Source organism: Choristoneura fumiferana, chromosome 21 (assembly GCF_025370935.1).
Source record: "Choristoneura fumiferana chromosome 21, NRCan_CFum_1, whole genome shotgun sequence".
NCBI classification, from domain to species: Eukaryota; Metazoa; Arthropoda; class Insecta; order Lepidoptera; family Tortricidae; genus Choristoneura; species Choristoneura fumiferana.
This window is the reverse complement of record NC_133492.1, coordinates 15,801,207-15,819,924: the sequence shown is the minus strand read 5'-3', so window position 1 is coordinate 15,819,924 and position 18,718 is coordinate 15,801,207. Positions and strand designations below refer to the sequence as shown.

General features: G+C 36.6%; 1 protein-coding gene across 4 annotated transcripts; it reads right to left on the bottom strand.

Annotated features, from left to right (window-relative positions):
• Positions 1-23: 23 nt before the first annotated feature.
• Positions 24-18,481, bottom strand: LOC141439898 (clavesin-2-like). 4 transcript variants are annotated; one of them, XM_074104339.1, is made up of 6 exons: positions 18,176-18,481; positions 7,465-7,636; positions 6,561-6,655; positions 3,394-3,538; positions 2,532-2,725; positions 24-1,451 (listed from the first exon to the last, which is right to left on the bottom strand). In XM_074104339.1, the coding sequence occupies exons 2-6, from the start codon at positions 7,610-7,612 to the stop codon at positions 1,152-1,154; spliced, it is 882 nt and encodes a 293-aa protein (XP_073960440.1). In that variant the 5' UTR covers positions 7,613-7,636; positions 18,176-18,481; the 3' UTR covers positions 24-1,151. The 4 variants fall into 4 exon arrangements, with proteins under 4 accessions (XP_073960440.1, XP_073960441.1, XP_073960443.1 ...); XM_074104340.1 differs by having other exon boundaries at positions 7,465-7,621; XM_074104342.1 differs by lacking the exon at positions 18,176-18,481 and adding an exon at positions 11,892-11,939.
• Between the last annotated feature and the right edge of the window lie 237 nt (positions 18,482-18,718).

Below are 18,718 nucleotides of genomic sequence, written 5' to 3'. Positions count from 1 at the left end.
AACGAGACAGTGGTAAAACAACATTTAAGAGAAAATAAACTTTTATTGACATAATTTACCAAACCGCTGCTGACACCACGTTCTAAAACTAAATGCACAAACACAACTAATTACAAACTTTATACAGTTCACAAACATCTGTTTTAACACCTCGTATGCGGGATCTAAAAAAGTAGTAGGTAGGTACGTACATTCAAGTCTCATCTGTTTTTAATAAGCAAGAATTCTGTTGATACAAAAAGATAGCCTTAACTTTGGCACGGTTCCGCGTCCTAAGTATACCAAGGGTAGCCTATAATATAATACAGTCGCAGTTAAAAGTAGTCAGAACAGAAAAAACGGCTGTGCCGACTCGCACTTGGCCGTTATTACGATTATTAGATTTATTAGCCAGACGCAGTACTTCTGTACTAATGCGGCAAATATCTTTGATCGGCTATTACTTGTTACAGTTAAAGTGAGAAAAGTCTTACCATGTCAGTCTTTACGACATTGATGTAAGATTGATTCTTACTTGGCCTGTGTAAAAACTACTACATCTATAATTTGTAATGCTTTCCAAACTGTGGCAGTTTTCCTTTCAAATTCATCATGTATGCAACCATCATGATTTTTTTGAGATTTTTCAAACTACTGATAGTTTAGCTTGATTTTAAGCAAAATTAATATTAATTATACTAATTTTTTTTTCGATCAGTTCACTACAACCGCTTGTTTGTGTCGGTTGGTTGAACAAAAATCATCACTAAACTAAAGAAAAATCACAAAATAATACCACCTTGCTACACTATTCAAGGGAGCAGTAATAACAACGACGTTTCATACCGACGTTAATACAACGTTTTGATCACATCGGTCCTAAATAAATGGTCCTATAAAGAGCTCTATTGTGGCCTAGACAAGAGTGCTCTAAAATTAATCTGCCACTCATGATTCTTAAATTAAACACCACTTCTGAACTAGAGTGCAAAATAAAGCGCGGCGCTGTCGTCTATGCGAAAGTTTCACACTTGCATACAAAAATGGTTATATATTTATCACCACGCGTTTTCATTATCTCCAGTACTGCACTATGACTAGTCACATAAATTAACACACTGCACATTTTCTCATTAACTAACATGAGATCAAAACCACATAAAAAACTTCCATCACTCTTTTATGATGTAACCAATCTCTTTCATTTCTTTGTCAAACTTTTCATCTCTGTATTTTCTGATCTTTTCAAGCCAAGTCGCTATAGTCACGTGGTTTCTGCAGGTGCCCCCGTATCTGACAGGGAGACACTCAGGGTCGATGTGCTGCTGTAGAGACTTGAGATCGTGGCCGTGGAAGTGGATCCGCTTCCAGGTCTTGGGGTCGATGAAGCGTTTGAAGAGATAGACGAAGGTACCCAAGAACCAGTTGTTGTTGACGACGTGTGCTGATTTGAGGCGGCACGGATGCGCCAGCTGGAAAATATAGAGATTGTCAAGCAGTTGTCGAAGGGGAATCAAAATACAAGTGAAAAAGGTAATAACAATCGGAAGACCTGGAGAAATAGAGTTAAAATTGTCTAATTATAGGTAATTGAAGAAATGAATGATAGTAATAATTTACAGAATGGCGAATACTCCACCGACAACAGCTAGGCTCTGCTCTAAAATATATGATGATGATGATGATAATTGAAGAGGAGTTGAAGAGACAAGAACAATTTTCAAGTCACTTTTTAGAAAAAAGCTCGTATTTCAAATAAATATGTAAATTAAATTTTAAAGCACACCATTTTCAGAAAAAAAAAACAAAAGCAAAAGCAAGCTCAACTCAACTCGTACTTATACGAGCTTCTTTTTAGTGTTGATGCTACCTATCCAGTAGTGATCACTTTACCAACCAACTTTTGCTGTGATATCATCACTCCAATTTATAGCACCTTGATAGACGCGTGCACTCCTAGGACTATTATTGTTACTCTGTCCCACGTGGTACTTTAGCAGCTAAACTGAATCGTCTTGCTTTCAACTAACTGCCTACCCTGGCGTAGAAGTAGAACTGGAGTAGAAAGTAGAAGTAGACGTGAGTTGGAAAGCGAAAAAAAACCTTTTGCGTACAGGTACCGTGTGCATTTTGATATTTTCAAACTTAATTTATTTCTTTCTAATTGCGTTTATACTTCTTTACCTTCTTAGTCCATCTGGCAAGACCTGTTACGGACAATCATAACTTATGTATTAATACACTAGTGTATTTTTTTTAAATGATTGATATGATAATTAATAGTTCAAGGGATTATTCCCAATAAATAATGAATTGACAATGTTAAAAATTCCAGCTGTGCATCTAGATCAGGGTCACGGGCTTATCAAACGGAATTCTCGCAGACCCAGAGTTATGAGTGTGAATATTGTATTTTCTAGTTTTGCGGTGTATACCTTTCAATATAATGAAAGGTCATCATTTTTTTTGTATTAGACTGGAGGCACGGATGATGTGCCCAACTTTGGTCCCAAATTTACGGTTTAGTTTGCGGTCTAAAGATTGTAACGTACCCCCATCATGCACACGATCTGATAGGCGATGGTGGGGGTGAGCGTGGCAGCGTGCTTCAGCGTCACTCCCTCGAGGTCCACGATGCAGGTGCCTCCCAGGATCTGCATCTTTGGGGAACGCGTCCCGATCTCCATGATTGCCATGCCAGTCTTTACCAGATCTTCGACGGGATACTCGTTCGGATCCCACGTGCCTGAAAGTCCAATTTTTATCATCATTCAGCGTTCACTAGATAACCTAGTCATGTCCAAAAATATCGTAAAAAATGTTTTCTTATATTTAAAGTTCTGTTTTGATCTAATTTCACACCTCTTAAAATATATTATTTTACTTAATTTGTTAGCATCTTGTATAATAATGATGCTGCTGCTGCTGCTGCTGATGATGATGATAAAATAGAGCAACACCAAAAATATCTTAGAAGATAAAATGGACGGCCGGATAGCCCAGTGATTAGTGAACCTGACTACGAAGCTTGAGGTCCCGGGTTCGGTCCCCGGTCGGGGCAGATATTTGTACATATTAAAAATATGAATGTTTGTTCTCGAGTCTTAAGCGTATATACCTATTTATGTATGACTTTGGGTATTTATAAAACATATCGTCACTACTTTGAAAAAATCTCGTATCTAAAATCAATATGTCAACAAAATTGAACCTTGACGTAATGTTCATAAGGTCTACTCAGAAAAATTATCTACTTTGAGATACGAGTTTTTTTTAAGTAGTGACGATATTTTGTTCACAGCATCATTATCATCATCCCAGCCTAAATACGTCCCACTGCTGGGCACAGGCCTCCTCTCAGAATAAGAGGGCTCACAGCATGGTAACAGGAAATTATGAAAAGCAGAAACATACCGAATCTGAATATGGAGACCCGCCCAACGTCGGGCCGGTCGAATAAAGTTCCTTCGTAGGCATGCCCGACTCTAATAAGACTAAACAAGTCCACGTCCTTGTACAGCTCGGGATATTGCTCCATGAACGTGCAGTAACGTACCAGCTGAAATCAGAAATAAGCTTATGCTAAAAGAAAACTCGTCTCACCATCACACACACAATCTTTTAGATCCTTTCCAATCAGGTTTCCATCCTTGGTATAGCACTGTCACAGCTCTCGTCAAGGTCACTTATGATATATTTACTAACAGTATTACCTACTTTTTTAAATTCTTCTTACCTGTATGCTTACAATTTGCAAATCTATGGTCTACTAGAGCTAATGTCGATTTTTCTGTACTCATTGATCGCATTAACGCTGACCTTACTCGTAATAAGCGTTTTCCCACAGATAAGACCGAGCTAGATCGATTTATCATCCCCGAAAACCCTACAAATCAAATTTCATCGAAATCGTTGGAGCCGTTTCCGAGATTCTACAAGAATTTCTCGTTTAAAGGTATAGATTGATGAAGCATTAAACCTCATTTATGTAGATGATGTAAGTATCTTGCCACTCACAAGAGTTAGTACATTACGGCCGATGTCCGATCATTTTAAATAAAATCGCAGCCGCACGATTCCAGAAATCTAACAAAACACGCACTATACGGCGCGCATCGCACCGTCTAAAACAGTCCAAATGTAACCTTACTGTCAATATCGCCTGGCCATTTCGTTCATGTATCTGTGCCAAGAAGTAACAAACGGGACATTTGTACGGCAGACGAAGTAATTGCTGATAATTACAGCCTTTTGTTTCTTTTTAATTGCCGAGGAAGAAAAGCACTATTATCATCGTGCTCAGTCGTCTGAGTGATTCTATGGTTCATCGCGGGATCAACAATTGTTGCTAAGAGCAACTGTTTTTTCTTAGTCTACGTACGAGTAAATACGTGTTAGCATTTTGTGTGTTATTTGTAAAATAATGTCTTAAACTTTCGTGATTTTCACTCATAGTTAAAATACGCACAGAACTTATCACGCTAACACACACGAGTAATATCCCTTGTTCCCCGTACATAACCAACTTCCATTACCAGCCCTGGGAGAATTATTATTATATAGAATTATTATTATTATTATTATTTGTATTTTTTTTCTTTAATTATATAATATAGTTTTTAAGTATTTTATTTGTAATTATATTATTATGACTTTCTGCCAAGTTTCTTGCGGCGCATTCTTCTTGGCAATGATGGTCTTTCCGAAAGCGCTGGTAGTTTAAAAAATTACGTGTAAAAGTGCCCATTGTGGCCTATTTACTGAATAAATCATTTGAATTTTGAGAGGACAAATAATTCCCACTCCAAAACCGGGTTTTATTTATTTATTAATTTGGGAAACAAACAGCATATATGACACAGTTGAATATAAATTAATATAGATGATACATAAGCCAAAACAGTTTCCACTTATAAAGAAGTAACATTTTTGTTGCTCGAGCGAGCGTACGTTACAGGTAATAGGCATGCAAAACAAATTTTTGAGCAAATTAACAATTAAATAATTAAAGTTTAAATTATAATATGTGTTTTGTAATTTTAAGTTTTTAAATTTTAAGTTTTATTTAATCGTACCTTTATTATTATTTCAAGTAGGTATGAAAAAATCCAAGTAATAGCTACTTATTCATTTGTTTTCTTTTGGAGTAGGATTTTTTTTCCTTGTACAAAACCAACGTCATGGCCAGTAAAGTACGAGAAAAAATAATTCATAGTACAATACCCGGTTTTGGAGTAGGATTCTTTAATGCCTTGTACAGAACAAGCTTCAGCAAAAAAGCATATTACTGAAGCTTATTTTCACAATCGCGTTTTTTCCCAATATTAATCGACACAGAAACAATGTCGACGGAGCTCCGCTCACGCGTAGCTCCTGCTTTTGTTTAGTTTTAGCCCTTCGGGCCGATGCAAACTTAACATAACCTAAACCTACCTGTGTTTCTGGGTCGATTTAACTTAAGAAAAACCGCGATTGTGAAAATAAGCTTCAGTAAAAAACCAAAATCCAAAACCGGGTATTGTACTATGAATTATTTTTCCTCGTACATTACCGGCCCATGACGTTGGTTTTGTACAAGGAAAAAAAATCCTTTTACAAAACCGGTTTTCGAGTAGGAATTATTTGTTCTCTCCCAGTGCTGGTAATGGAAGTTGGTTATGTACGGGGAACAAGGGAGTATGTGTGTGTTGGCGTGATAAGTCCTGTGCGTATTTTGATTATTTGCAATAGTTGGGCCGGGGCGAGTTCTGCTCATAATTTATATTTCTATTCCTCTATTATTAAGTCTGTGGTATCAACATCAACCATTACTCTTACATCAACCGTCTAACTAACGTATCGAACGCTCGACAACCTTAAAGTCTTTTTTGTGCCTTTGACCAACAATACAACTAAATAACGCCTTACGCACATAAAAAACCGATCAAGCGTGAGTCGGATTGGCCACCGAGGGTTTCGTAGATTTTTTTAGGTTATAACCTAACCTACAAAAAGTTGGAAAACCCCGACTTCGATGAAAAGTTTGTCGACGATTCAAAAGGCACGGTCAAGAACTTTGATGCATGAGCCACCATGGAAACTTTTCAACGGAAAAGTCATTACGATTTTCCTTGTTAATGCGATGTCACTATGACGTTTACTGTGAAATGGTTCTATGGTGGCTCACGAATTAAAGTCCTTGAGCGTAGCTAAAACCCTGGCAGAGCTTTGGTTTTCACTGTTATGATGATGATGATGATGATGATGGTACTCGTATGTTGCTGTGAGATGTAATAAAAAAAACAAGAATATTTGGCAAAAAATCCGATCCGCATTGGCGATTCCTCACCTACTCCAAATAGCGAATCTACTGTGTTAAAAATGTAGTAGTGTTAAATATGTACTTGTGATGTATAAATTATAAATATCATTAAATAATATTGTAAATGTATTAAAAAAAATATACCTTACAGAGGTCTTAATTCCAAACCAGTGGTGGTTTTTTTTGATAATCACAAGTGCTTGTTATAGCCTAAATTAAATAGAGATATTGTACTATGACATTGAAATTAACGTACGTATCTATTCCCCTTGTTTATTACCTGCCGATGCGCGCGCGGCACCACGAAGCGGCGCGCGCGCAAGAATCGCAACAGGAACGCGTCGTCCATGCGCCGCGGGCTGCACTCGCCGCGCTCTGGAATACCAGCACAGCATACGTAGGCAATAGTACAAGTACCTCAGCGAGCAATGGAGAGAACAATGCTCGGGGTTTCTCTACGGGATCGAACACAAACACACACACACAAAATATGTTGTGGTCAAGCTAATATAACTGTTTCGGGTATGTTCACCGGGACTAACACTGAACGAAACGTTTCGTATTCATTTTGTGACCTTTTATATTCTTAGATACATCGAACAGCCTCTGTGAATCTTAGAATCACAAGGCAACGCATTTTGTGTGACAAGGTCAGGATAGCAGGAACTATAGAAGACTTTAATACACTCTATGCTGTACTGCTCTATTAGTTTTATTACACTCTGCCATTAGGCCAGTATAGCCGGGCTAGATATTTGCGTAACACTAACACACAAGTTCCGTGTAACGCTGATACCCACAAGTTGCGGTAGAACTTTATGCAAACCTGGTTATATAACAAGACTAAGCTTCGATTATTATGAAATGCACTGATTACTCAGGCATGCATATGAATGCAGATTAATCTAAGTTGTATCGCAAGTACACTGTGGTGTTTTTTTGAAAACCAAATCCACTCTATCTGTCGTCGTTCTTGTCGAAGATTTCGCTAACTGCTCAAATGATCTCGACCAAATTAACCATGTGGAGATTTCCTGGAGCGGACAATCGATCTAACTTAGTCTTATCTCTTCGCTCAGGGACTTTCTAACTATAATATTGATTGATTACGCCTTTGGTGGGCTCATCATCACTTAACATCAGATATCTGAGTTCGAAATTCCCAGTTACAAGCAGCTCCTCACCGTATACCATATCCCTGAGCTCCTGGATGGCTGCGGCCCTGGTGGCGGGGTGCTCGCCGCACAGCTCCGGCGCCAGCGCCATCAGCTCCGGGTGCTCTGAGGTGTCCAGCTCCGCCTCGAACGCGATCTCCAAGAACTGCTCGAACATCCTGGCTCCCTGGTACAAAAGGAACTGAAACGTCGTAAGTATTTTTTTATTATTCGGCAAACTAAAGTTCTGGATGGTTCCGGTTAATATTTAATTTAATAGAGAATATTCACTTCATATATAAGCTTTTTGTCGACTGTACTTTTGATCGTTCTTGCTTTGTCGTCCAAAAGTGCCTAAAACAATTCTAATTATGTAGTTCGTCAGTTAGATTATTAGAAAATATGGGACACGTATTTTTTCTTGATAATTAAACAATAAACCGGCCAAGTGCGAGTCGGACTCACGCACGAAGGGTTCTGTTGTGGACAGACGGTCCACAACTCAGTAAAAAGCCCTATTTAAAGAATAAACACTTTAAACTCTTATGTTATTTTATTTGTACTTCAGCAAATACATTATATATGTCGATAATTCTAGACCGACTGCCCAAAAACTCGTTTATGTCATATATTTTAAATTTAAGAAAGTATATTCTTTGGAACACACAAAATGTAGTTCCGTACCATTATCATTATCGTTAACATTACGTATAGACATTATCAATAAAAACGGCAAAAAAAAACAAGTTTGTTGTATGGGAGCCCCACTTAAAAAATTATTTTATTTTAATTTAATTGTTTATTAAACATACAACTAAAGATCCTGTGAATATTTCAAGCGTCTACCTGTTGCCGTTATTAATATCAAGCAAAAAACCGCAAAACAATCACGTTTGTGCTATGGGAGCCCCCTTAAACAATTTTTTATTCTGTTTTTAGTTTTTGTTGTTATAGCGGCCACGGTAATACATAATCTGTGAAAATTTCAAGTGTCTAACTATTACGACTCAAGAGATAGAGCCCCGTGACAGACAGACAGACAGACAGCGGAGTCTCAGTCCCTTTGGGTACGGAACCCTAAAAAATGATGAACGACATAATGTATGCCTCCAACACTGGTAAAGAACAATCCTCCACATCAACATCTATGTACCGATGGACCGGCAATACCCGGCATAGACGTTGATGATCCTCGACTGTGAAATTGTGTAGTAGTTTTGGCACTATAACGGGTAGCTCTATCAGACTATCACAGAACACAGACTTATCACAGAAGTAGGTATCAAGTTGAAATGAATATGAAATATTTTGGGATACCTACTACATGGCAAAAATTAAACACTAAAAAAATAAGCACACCATTCATGGAACTCTATTCTAACACTATTGGAATTTTATGTTGTGGTTGTTTTTTTTTAAATATGGCTCTGTCCATTGGAGGACAACTTTGCCAGTGTCTAGTAGGTTTTGCCGTTGTACGGTAAGAAAAATTTAGAAAACGAAATATGAGAGGTAAAGGTGGATGAACGATGACAGCGTGAACCAAGATCGGAATTTTATGTTGTTGTTTTTGTGACCACAGAGTACATAGTAACCAGAGTAACCAGAGCACAGAGTACATAGTAACCGTACAGATAATATGTGTGACATAAATCAAACTATTTTTTAACTTGTGGCAAAATAGAGGCAATGGCTGCAACTCATTCAGTCTCAGTTTCATTCAGTTAAAGTAGGTAAATTAATGATAACCACCGACGCAAAAAGAGGGGTGTTATAAGTTTGACGCCAATGTTTGTATGTTTGTCCGTTGCATCGTAGCTCTCAAACGGATAGACTGATTTCGATGCAGTTTTTTATGTGGAAGCTGTTTCCTTGAAGTAATCGGTTCGGCCATTTTTGAGACATTTAATTTTGAAATGTTCAGCTTATTATTTAGAAACAAGGAACTATTGACATAAGATTTTCGGCCGACTTTGTGCTATTTCTCATAAGCATAAGTGCTTAAGTGTTTTTTTTATTTTTACCTACTGTCCATAAAAAAATAAAATATAATCTAATAGTACCAGTAGCACCAATATCTGGCACAACAAAGCGCGCATAAATATCTGATAAGACTATTTCTAGGGCCGGTAGGACGTGTCAGATATTTTTGCGCGCTCTGCTGTAGCATTTATTTGTCGTTTACTTACAATTAAATCTATTTCTATTTAAGATTGGTTTTTTGGAATCTTTTTGTATTTTTTATTTCAATTCCAAATTTTTTGTTACTTTTACAGTCATCCCGTAAAACCTATACCTAACCTATTTCTATTTCTCTTAATGCCATTTACGTATGTATAAGTTTAGTATATTTGTGTATCATCTCAAGTTACAGACGGTTCGACAGAAAATCAGCGCTACAGGCGCCTTACGCCTCAGCATAATGCTGAGTCAGCGGCCGTTTCACTTTTTCTTTGTGTTTTTTTTGTTTTATTTATGTTTACTGTTAGTTTTTATTTTTTTTGTATTTGTGTGTCTTTGTGAATGTGAATGTCTTCTATCTTTCTTTCATTTGTCAATGCAGGTGATTGTACTTTTGGTAATATACCTGATTACTTGGTTCATTTGTTTGTTAGTGCGTTTGTGTGTGTAGGGGTAATTTCTGGATCTGGTGAATCAAGTCTAAGTGTATTAAAAATATTATTTATTTAAAACAGGTTAATAAATAATAAGTATGTTTTTTTTTCTCATTCCGCGGTGACCTAGCCTTAAAACTGGTCCTTGTGTAATAAACTTACACATATGCATATAATATTAATTACTTGTATAATTTGACGATGAATTAGCCTAGTTGTTTCTGACCCTGACTGCAAAGCTAGAGGTTCGGATTTCGGACTTCTGTAGAGGCAAATATTTGTTTTTTTAATAGTTTTTCCTTTAAACTCGATCGACAATACAATACAATTACTCTTTATTATACACCACGTACAAGAGTGTTCTTGGTAGGTACAAGGAAATGAAGACCCCCCTCCCCTCCCCAAATCTCACGTGATATATTTTTAAAGTAAATTTTAGTAGAGACGCAATTATTTTAATCCAGTTTTCTAACAATTCTACATTGTTTCTTGTGGAAAAAATTAGCCGAGACCAACCTCTCCCCCACGTGAGATTGGGTGAGGTTTGCCTTAATTAATCTATGCCCTCTTATTTGGAATGCCCATATGAGCTTGATACAATCCCGGAATTTCCATTCATATTAGTTTAAAGCAAGCAAAGCCTATTATAGGCTAGTATTTAATACAACTAAGTAATGCTTAAAACAACCGTTGTACTATTAGTGAAGTGACCTTGCTCTCTGCGCTGCGCGGGCGCATTATCTCGCATGACTCTGTGACGTTTTCTCGTCGCTAACTCATTATAAAACCGGCTGAGCGCGTGTCGGGCCACAGCGCAAGATTCCGTAATACTATGCGGTAAATAATTTATGAAGTCATCGATTCATAGAAACAGCTGGAAAAGACTTGAAGAATATTGCTACAGACAAAGAATAGTGGAAAAATAGGGAGGAATAAATGTGGGAATGAGGGTGGATTTTTGTACGAATGATTGGTGTAAACGAACGACCGAATGACCGAAGACTACTGTGGAATGAATGAGACGAGTGAATGAGTAAAAGAGGTTGAGATACAATCGGGTGAGCCTTGGTGCTAGTTGTGTTTTCTGTTTGTCTCTCATTTTCAACGTATTCAGTATTTTTTAATAAACTTTTCTTACTTTAATTCAAAAAGTTTGTTTTCCCTCGAACGATCCCACATAAATTAAAATGAATAATGAAATTTGAAATAAATCAAATACCTTTGGGGGCCATTAATGTGGACTAAAAAAAGGTGTAATAATATCAATAATTGTAAATCCTAATTTTTTCTAGTAAATGTGAAAGTTTGCATATTACAATGTTTATTTACATGTTTGTTAAGCGGGCCAATCAACTATTTTACCGACACTTTGGGCGTCTCCTGCGTTACCAAAATTGTCTCTGGCGTTACCAAAAAAAATCGTACTTCCAACTAGATATTTCACGGTTTAATACGTTGGACTTACGTAGGATGGCACATATTCATGTACACCATCAATTAAATTACAGAAAAAACATGTTTACTTACAAAAATCTGCAATTGTTTGAAAAAAGTAAGTAAGTATGCGTTTGACATTCCGTTCTTGACACGTTCCTATGACAGTCATGCCATGATACGTTGTAACCCACCACAATTTATTATTTAATTGTAGCGGCAATAGAAATATACATCCCACTTCCCACTATCCCACTATTTTATAATATGGCGGGCGTTAAACCTAGGGTTTTTTTTTTATTTATTACATGCACACAACTGTCATTACAGGTTTATGTATCCTAATACAACAGTGTGTGTCTTGCAGGGAGCTATTCAAAAAATTCGTGATATTGGCGCAATATTCACTCAAACGTGTCAATATCCCGGGTAGAATAACCCGCCAAACCGGACGGTCGCAAGCGGTGCCACGGCGATTGGCGCTGCTCGACAAAAACCCGCGCGTCATAGGCCCTGCTGGGTTTTACGAAAAACTACCCGCAGATTTAAAAAGTGAATGTTCGGATGAGACATTTGGACGTCGACTCAAGAAACTTCTTTTGGACAAATCACTGTACTCAGTAAAAGAGTAGCTACAGTGAAATGAAATTCAATTACTTGACTGATGATTATTTTGTCTGTACCATTACGTACCATTTTGGTTATATTTTATTTGTTATTTTTCTTTTTAAGTATATTTAATTGTAATTTGACATTCCACATTGTGTGACTGTATTTTTTTTTTTGTTTTAATCATTTACATATTTAATAAATTTGACATACTAGTAATTGTACTTACCTAATTATAACTTTTTGTCCATGTCATAACCCTTGATTATTGTTATTATTATTTTGTATATTTAATTCTTATTTTATTTTGGCTGACCTATTATTATTATTTTTTTGTATACAATTTGACAATCCTTTTGTGAATTTCTTATAATAACCTGACATGTATTTATAATGTATTTTTTCATTAGGTAATTAATAAATCGAATCTAATCTAAATGCGAAAGTTTGTAGGTCTGTGTGTTTGTTACTTCATCACGTCTAAACCACTACCGATTTAGGTGAAATTCGGTATACAGATAGTTTGAGTCCTGGGGAAGGACATAGGATAGTTTTATCCCATGAAATTGCATAGTTCCCACGGGATAGCGATAACCGTATTCTACGATGTCGCGGACGGAGTCGCGGGTGACGGCTAGTTATGTATTGATTATGCCCTATGACGAACAGACTTCCGCCTACTTAAGATTTCCGAAATGTATTTTTTTTACAAAATAGTAAATACGAGTAGGTACTGTAAATCAATGTTGACATTATGGCTAGCCTTTAAATTTCAAAACAACCCAAGGTTATGGCAGTTATATTTGCATTAGGAACGCTAATCTTGCTCAAAGCCGCATCGTCATTCAGTACTCTTAACTCTACCTACCTGAGAATAAATTAGCAAAGTTAAAAGATCACGGTGAAAATGATGGTGTCATCGCTATTTTAAATGTTTAACATAAAATACGAGAATTATGTGATTTTGTACATGTCATTTTTGATTGTCGATATAAAGTAGCCTATGTATGTGTATGTATGCGTAGTGGCCGTTTCACAATTGCGGGGACACACAAAATCGTTTATTTTTATTTTTAGTGTTCCGGAGCCAAAATGGCAAAAACCCTTATAGTTTCTGTCTGTCTGTCCGTCCGTATGTCACAGCCATTTTACTCGAAAACTACAAGATGTACGAGTATATCAATGAAATTTGGAGTACAGATGTCTTGTCAAAGCCGCTATTTAGTTTTGTAGTTAAATTACAAAAATAAATATTTATAGGAGGGCACTCCATACACATAACAGAAATTGAAAAAAAAAATTAACTCGCATCAACGTGTGGCACATAGTAAGGTTTCTCAAAAACTTTTTTGACTAAGTGATTAATTGAGGTTGTATTAAGAACAACTGTCCAAAGTTTCAACTCTAAACCCAGCGGTTGAAATTTCAAGGTTGTATCCCTATTCCGTGGGAATATCGGAATAAAAAGTAGCCTATAAAATATGTTATTCCAGACGTCCAGCCACCTACATACCAAATATCATGACTCTAAGCCCAGCGGGTGTTATTTCAAGATTTTATCCCTATCCCGTGGGAATATCGGAATAAAAAGTAGCCTATGTTTTATTCCAGACGTCCAGCTATCTACATACCAAATTTCATCCAAATCCGTCTAGCCGTTTTAACGTGAAGGAGTAACAAACATACACACACACACACACACACACACACACACACACACACACACACACACAAACTTTCGCATTTATAAGCAAGGAAGTAGGATTAGTGGGATATTAGAACATTCCGGAGGAACATTATGTACTGTACTCGGTATTTCGTTCAGAGGGTAGAGACACTTTGTATATGTCATACTGGGTGGGCACAAGCTTCTCAGAGTGAGAAAATATATTGGGCTATAGTAGAGACTAGCGTAGAGACGCTAGACTAGTGCAGTAGTGCTGATTGGCAATTGTATTGAAAGTCAACGGCTGTAGTTTTGAACAAAAACAAAACTTTGACCAAAAATCAATGTAATCATGTAATGGCGTAAATGCTTCAACCTAGTTCTGATGGCCGAGCATGGAACCTTTCTCCAGACAATTTTGTAATAATTTGAAAGTCCAAACAAGCTGAAATGCATCGTATTACCACCATGTAAAGTGCACTGGGTGTGAAGGGCAACCGACCACAATTCAAGGCGATTGCCAAATATGATCTGTTCATTGTTTCGTAAAATGAAGGTTGTGAGCCGCTAATAAGAAAAAACTACTATGGCTTCTGTGTGCAACATAGTCGAACATATTCCAATTCTCATATTTACAAAAGGGCCTTCACCATTCGCTACCAGTCGAATTTATAGAAATCGCAATTTGGCGAATCAATCGCATGTTGTTTTTAACCCCCGACGCCAAAATAGGGGTGTTATAAGTTTGACCGCTATGTGTGTCTGTGACACCGTATCTCTTAAACGGGTAAACCGATTTGAATGCGGTTTTTTTTAATTGAAAGCAGGTTTTCTATCGATGGTTCTTAGACATGTGTTATCAAAATCGGTTCAGCCGTTTTTGAGATATAAAAATTTGAAGTTGGGGGTTTTCCAACTTTTTGTTTTTTAGGTTATAAGTTTTGTTAAGAATGAGAAGGGTAAAGGAGACTGGCCTATGCCTATTTCTTTTTCTTTTCTGGCAACCCATTTTGTAATGTTAGTGTTTCTTTTTTATTTTTAAATAGGAATGTATTTTTAACTGAAAATTGTATCGGTCTCACTTTTAACTGTATTTTTTTTAATGTATCCAGATCCAGGTCCAGATGGTCCCAGGAAGACCAGCGCCGTTCGCAAGACCGGCAGATTGCTGATTTGGGACCATTTCATGACATTCATAACTATTTTTTATTTTGAGGTACGGATACCTCAAAAGGAAAAAACCGAACCCTTATAGGATCACTTTTTGTCCGTCTGTCTGTCTGTCTGTCAAGACCTTTTTCTCGGCAACACGTGGAGGTATCAAGCTGAAATTCCCTCTACTGTCCTTGGAGCTGTGAAAAAATCAAACTTCTAAGCCAACGCAATCAAAAGATGCAGCCGTTTATGCTGTAAATTTCCGCAAATTTTCGAAACTCGCAAGGGAATCAAACCTACAGGGTACTTCTCGTGAAAAAACATTGCTACAAAAAACATTGTGAAAAACACGAGTTTAAAACCATTAGGGGTTTGCTCAGACGATTTTTCGATTCAGTTATTTGTTTGTGAAATATTCAACTTTAAAGTGCAAATTTTCACGAAAATCGAAAAATCGAGAATCAGAGAAAAAATTCAGGATGGTAGTAAGTATATCAAACTTTCAAGGAAAACTATAACGGCTAAGTTTGCTTGAGAATTATTAGTAGTATTTATATATGCTGTACTATTTACAGCAGCCTAAGGTATAAAATATACCTAAACTTGGAAGATTCCGTATAAAATACGAAATCCTTAGAAAAATATTACTTAATTTTTTCGTGATTTGAAATGAGGTTTTCTAACGATGGTTCTTAGACTTGTTTCGTCAAAATCGGTTCAGCCGTTTTTGAGATATTGAACTTTGAAGTTCCAACTTTGCGATTGGTTTTCACAACCAATTTCTTTGGCAGATGTATGGGATGTCAACATAACATTATTAGCACAAAGGTTCCACCCCGGCACCTGATTCAGTTTCCTTGACTGTACCTACTGATGTTGATGACACCATCAACCTCGCTAAGTTTTATCACGCACACGTTTTTGATTGACTTCTAAACCTATAGTATAGGTAAAAACTTAAGAAAATGACCTGTTGTATGTTGTAGTAACCTGTCCATAGCTAAGTCGACGTTCCATATTCGAAAAATTAAATTACTTAAGTCCAAAATCAATTCTGTGCACTACTACATACAGCAGGTCATCTTCTTAAGTTTTTTAGCTATAACTGTTTCATAATTATTGTACCTACTTAGGTACTTGCCGCAGGCGGATGAGAAAAATAGTGCCGAGTCACGGTAACAGCATCAAACAGATATTTAAGATCAACACACACGTTATTCACGTTAAAGTAACGATTCGTGGTGACTTAAAATATCAAAATGTACAAAAAATCGAAATATCTCCAAAACGGTGGCAATTTCATTAGACCCATTTTCATTTTACCTTTTTTAGAATGCCCTAAGTGCCCTACGTGTTAGTACGTCACGGATTCGTTTATAACATAGATACCTACCAAAACTTTTTGGTGATTACCGGTTGTGGCATATCACTACCTATTCATTTATGACATGTAAAAAAAGAGGTAACACATGTCACGTCATTTTAGTATTTTGGTTAAAAAATACACTTTACACCCGTGAAGGTCAATAGCCGCGCAGATTATTCTGTTATACCTTGGTTATACCTATCAACAAAATGCTCGAGGTTGAAAATAAAAAACTGGTTTGGACAACAGGCGCCCTCTATCGCCAACTAAGACCTCCGGACTCCAGCTCTGCGGGGTGGAAGGCAAAGGGCAATCAAGGCAAGCCAACGGTGATTTTAATTTTAATTTTTACAACATGGATACCTATCTAATGAAAACTTTGTCAATTCCAAAAAAAAGCTTGCATTGTTTTTTTGTTTATTTATTTGGCTCAAATCTTAGAAGCCATACTTGGTTTGAATAGGTATTTAACTAAATGTAAACAAGACAATGTCAATTGGTGTCTTACCTAAATATTGAAATTCCCCATTAAATATTTACATTTCTAAATTCAGATACATTAAATTGAAAATACAAACTGAAATATAGATGCACAGAAAAACCAGAAAAATAAGACCATCACTGGGAATCGAACCCAGGTCCTCGGTATTCCGTACCGCGTGCTATACCACTACACCACTGATGGTCAACGGTACCGACACGAATTTCCCCTATGCACCTCATATCTCAGCTTGTTTGTTTCTTATTTAGCCACTTAAGCAGTGACGCTAGCGACATCTATGCCGTAGCCCTCATCGAGAAACTTTTTCGGCACTCCATTGGAACTAACCGCTCACCCGGACAAGAGATATCGTTACTAAGCAATCAAATTAAGATTGGTTTTTTGGAATCTTTTTTTGTATTTTTTATTTCAATTCCAAATTTTTACTTTTACGGTCATCCCGTAAAACCTAAATTGAAAATACAAACTGAAATATAGATGCACAGATGCAGTGTCGGTACCGTTGACCATCAGTGGTGTAGCGGTATAGCACGCGGTACGGAATACCGATCTTATTTTTCTGGTTTTTCTGTGCATCTATATTTCAGTTTGTATTTTCAATTTAGGTTTTACGGGATGACCGTAAAAGTAAAAATTTGGAATTAAAATAAAAAATACACCAAAAAACCAATCTTAATCAGATACATTAGTCTAGTTTGTATTACAATAATAGATCTATAAGTAAAATGTTTAAAATCCTTAAATATACGAAATCTGGCAGGTGAAGTTTGTTTACATTTTGTTAAATACCTATCAAAATAAACAGCCACATAAATAAATAAACAAACAAGGCAAGCTTTTTTTGGAATTGGACTTGTGGCATAATTATGTAAAACAGTGACATACAAATAATCCGGTAGGTAATGACATTCTGGTAGTCCGGCCAGGATCGTTACCGCAGCATGGAACTCCTCCAGTTTATGGCATAGACATGAAATTTGGTACGGAAATGTAGCTTAGATGACAATGCAAGTACAGTCAACAAAAAGTACAGTCAGCAATTTATTGCTGTTTATTGATTTATTTAAGCTTTAGCTTGTATTTTTTTTACAAAAAAATATTTTTGCTTTGGGCGATGCTCAAAGTGTACGGCGACAAAGGGAGACGTCACCATGGATTGCGAATTCCTATAAAAAACCTTTCCCAGGGGTCAAACTGACCCAAACCAAGTATTAATTTTAAGATAGGTACCATCTGTATTTTTTTAAACACCTAAAGATGTACTTTTTTTACAACCAAAACCATCTAAAACTATCAAATATCATCTAAAACTAAAAAATATCAAATAGTTTACACATCAATACAGCATAAAGCGAATAAAAGTTGAAAAATAACATAAGTAATTAATCAATTACCTCAATAAAAAACCCAGAAGATAGAAACAGTCACAAATAACAAAACACTCACACACACTTAATTAAAAACCATACATTTTATTGTAAAACACTTGCACTGTACTAGGCTGTCATAAATCCACTCACTGCATTGTCATTGACGACTCGCCTTCACTATAGTCCGGCCGCAAATAAAATAAGAAACATTTTTTAATCGGTGCAATAGAGATACTTTGGTTTATTCCGGCTTCATGACTTTCGTTTCGTCACGAACTGAGACCGGGGCGATTGGCGACGCTTTTGGGTCATGCCACGCGCCACGGAAGACGTTTTACCGTTAACTGTTATTCGAAATTAAAGTTTTTGAACGGCTACACTGATCCGCAACGTATTTAATTGCCAGCAATGAGCGCAAAGGTGTTATCTAATACGCGATTAGGGCAATTTAAACCTAACGGTAAGGCCCTCAAAGTACAATCGTGTTGCAATGCAACTATGAGAAAAATACTAGGTTTTTTTTATTTATTTTTTACCATTTTATCGGCATAGTTTATATATATATCC

What these genes read in the sequence shown, in the direction of transcription:
- LOC141439898 (XM_074104339.1), bottom strand. Translation starts at nt 7,612, where the DNA reads ATGTTCGAGCAGTTCTTGGAGATCGCGTTCGAGGCGGAGCTGGACACC. An exon ending in GGTCTCCATATTCAGATTCG is followed by an intron (nt 2,726 to 3,393) that starts GTATGTTTCTGC and finishes TTGGACTTTCAG; the next exon opens with GCACGTGGGATCCGAACGAG. An exon ending in AGATCGTGTGCATGATGGGG is followed by an intron (nt 1,452 to 2,531) that starts GTACGTTACAAT and finishes TATATTTTCCAG; the next exon opens with CTGGCGCATCCGTGCCGCCT.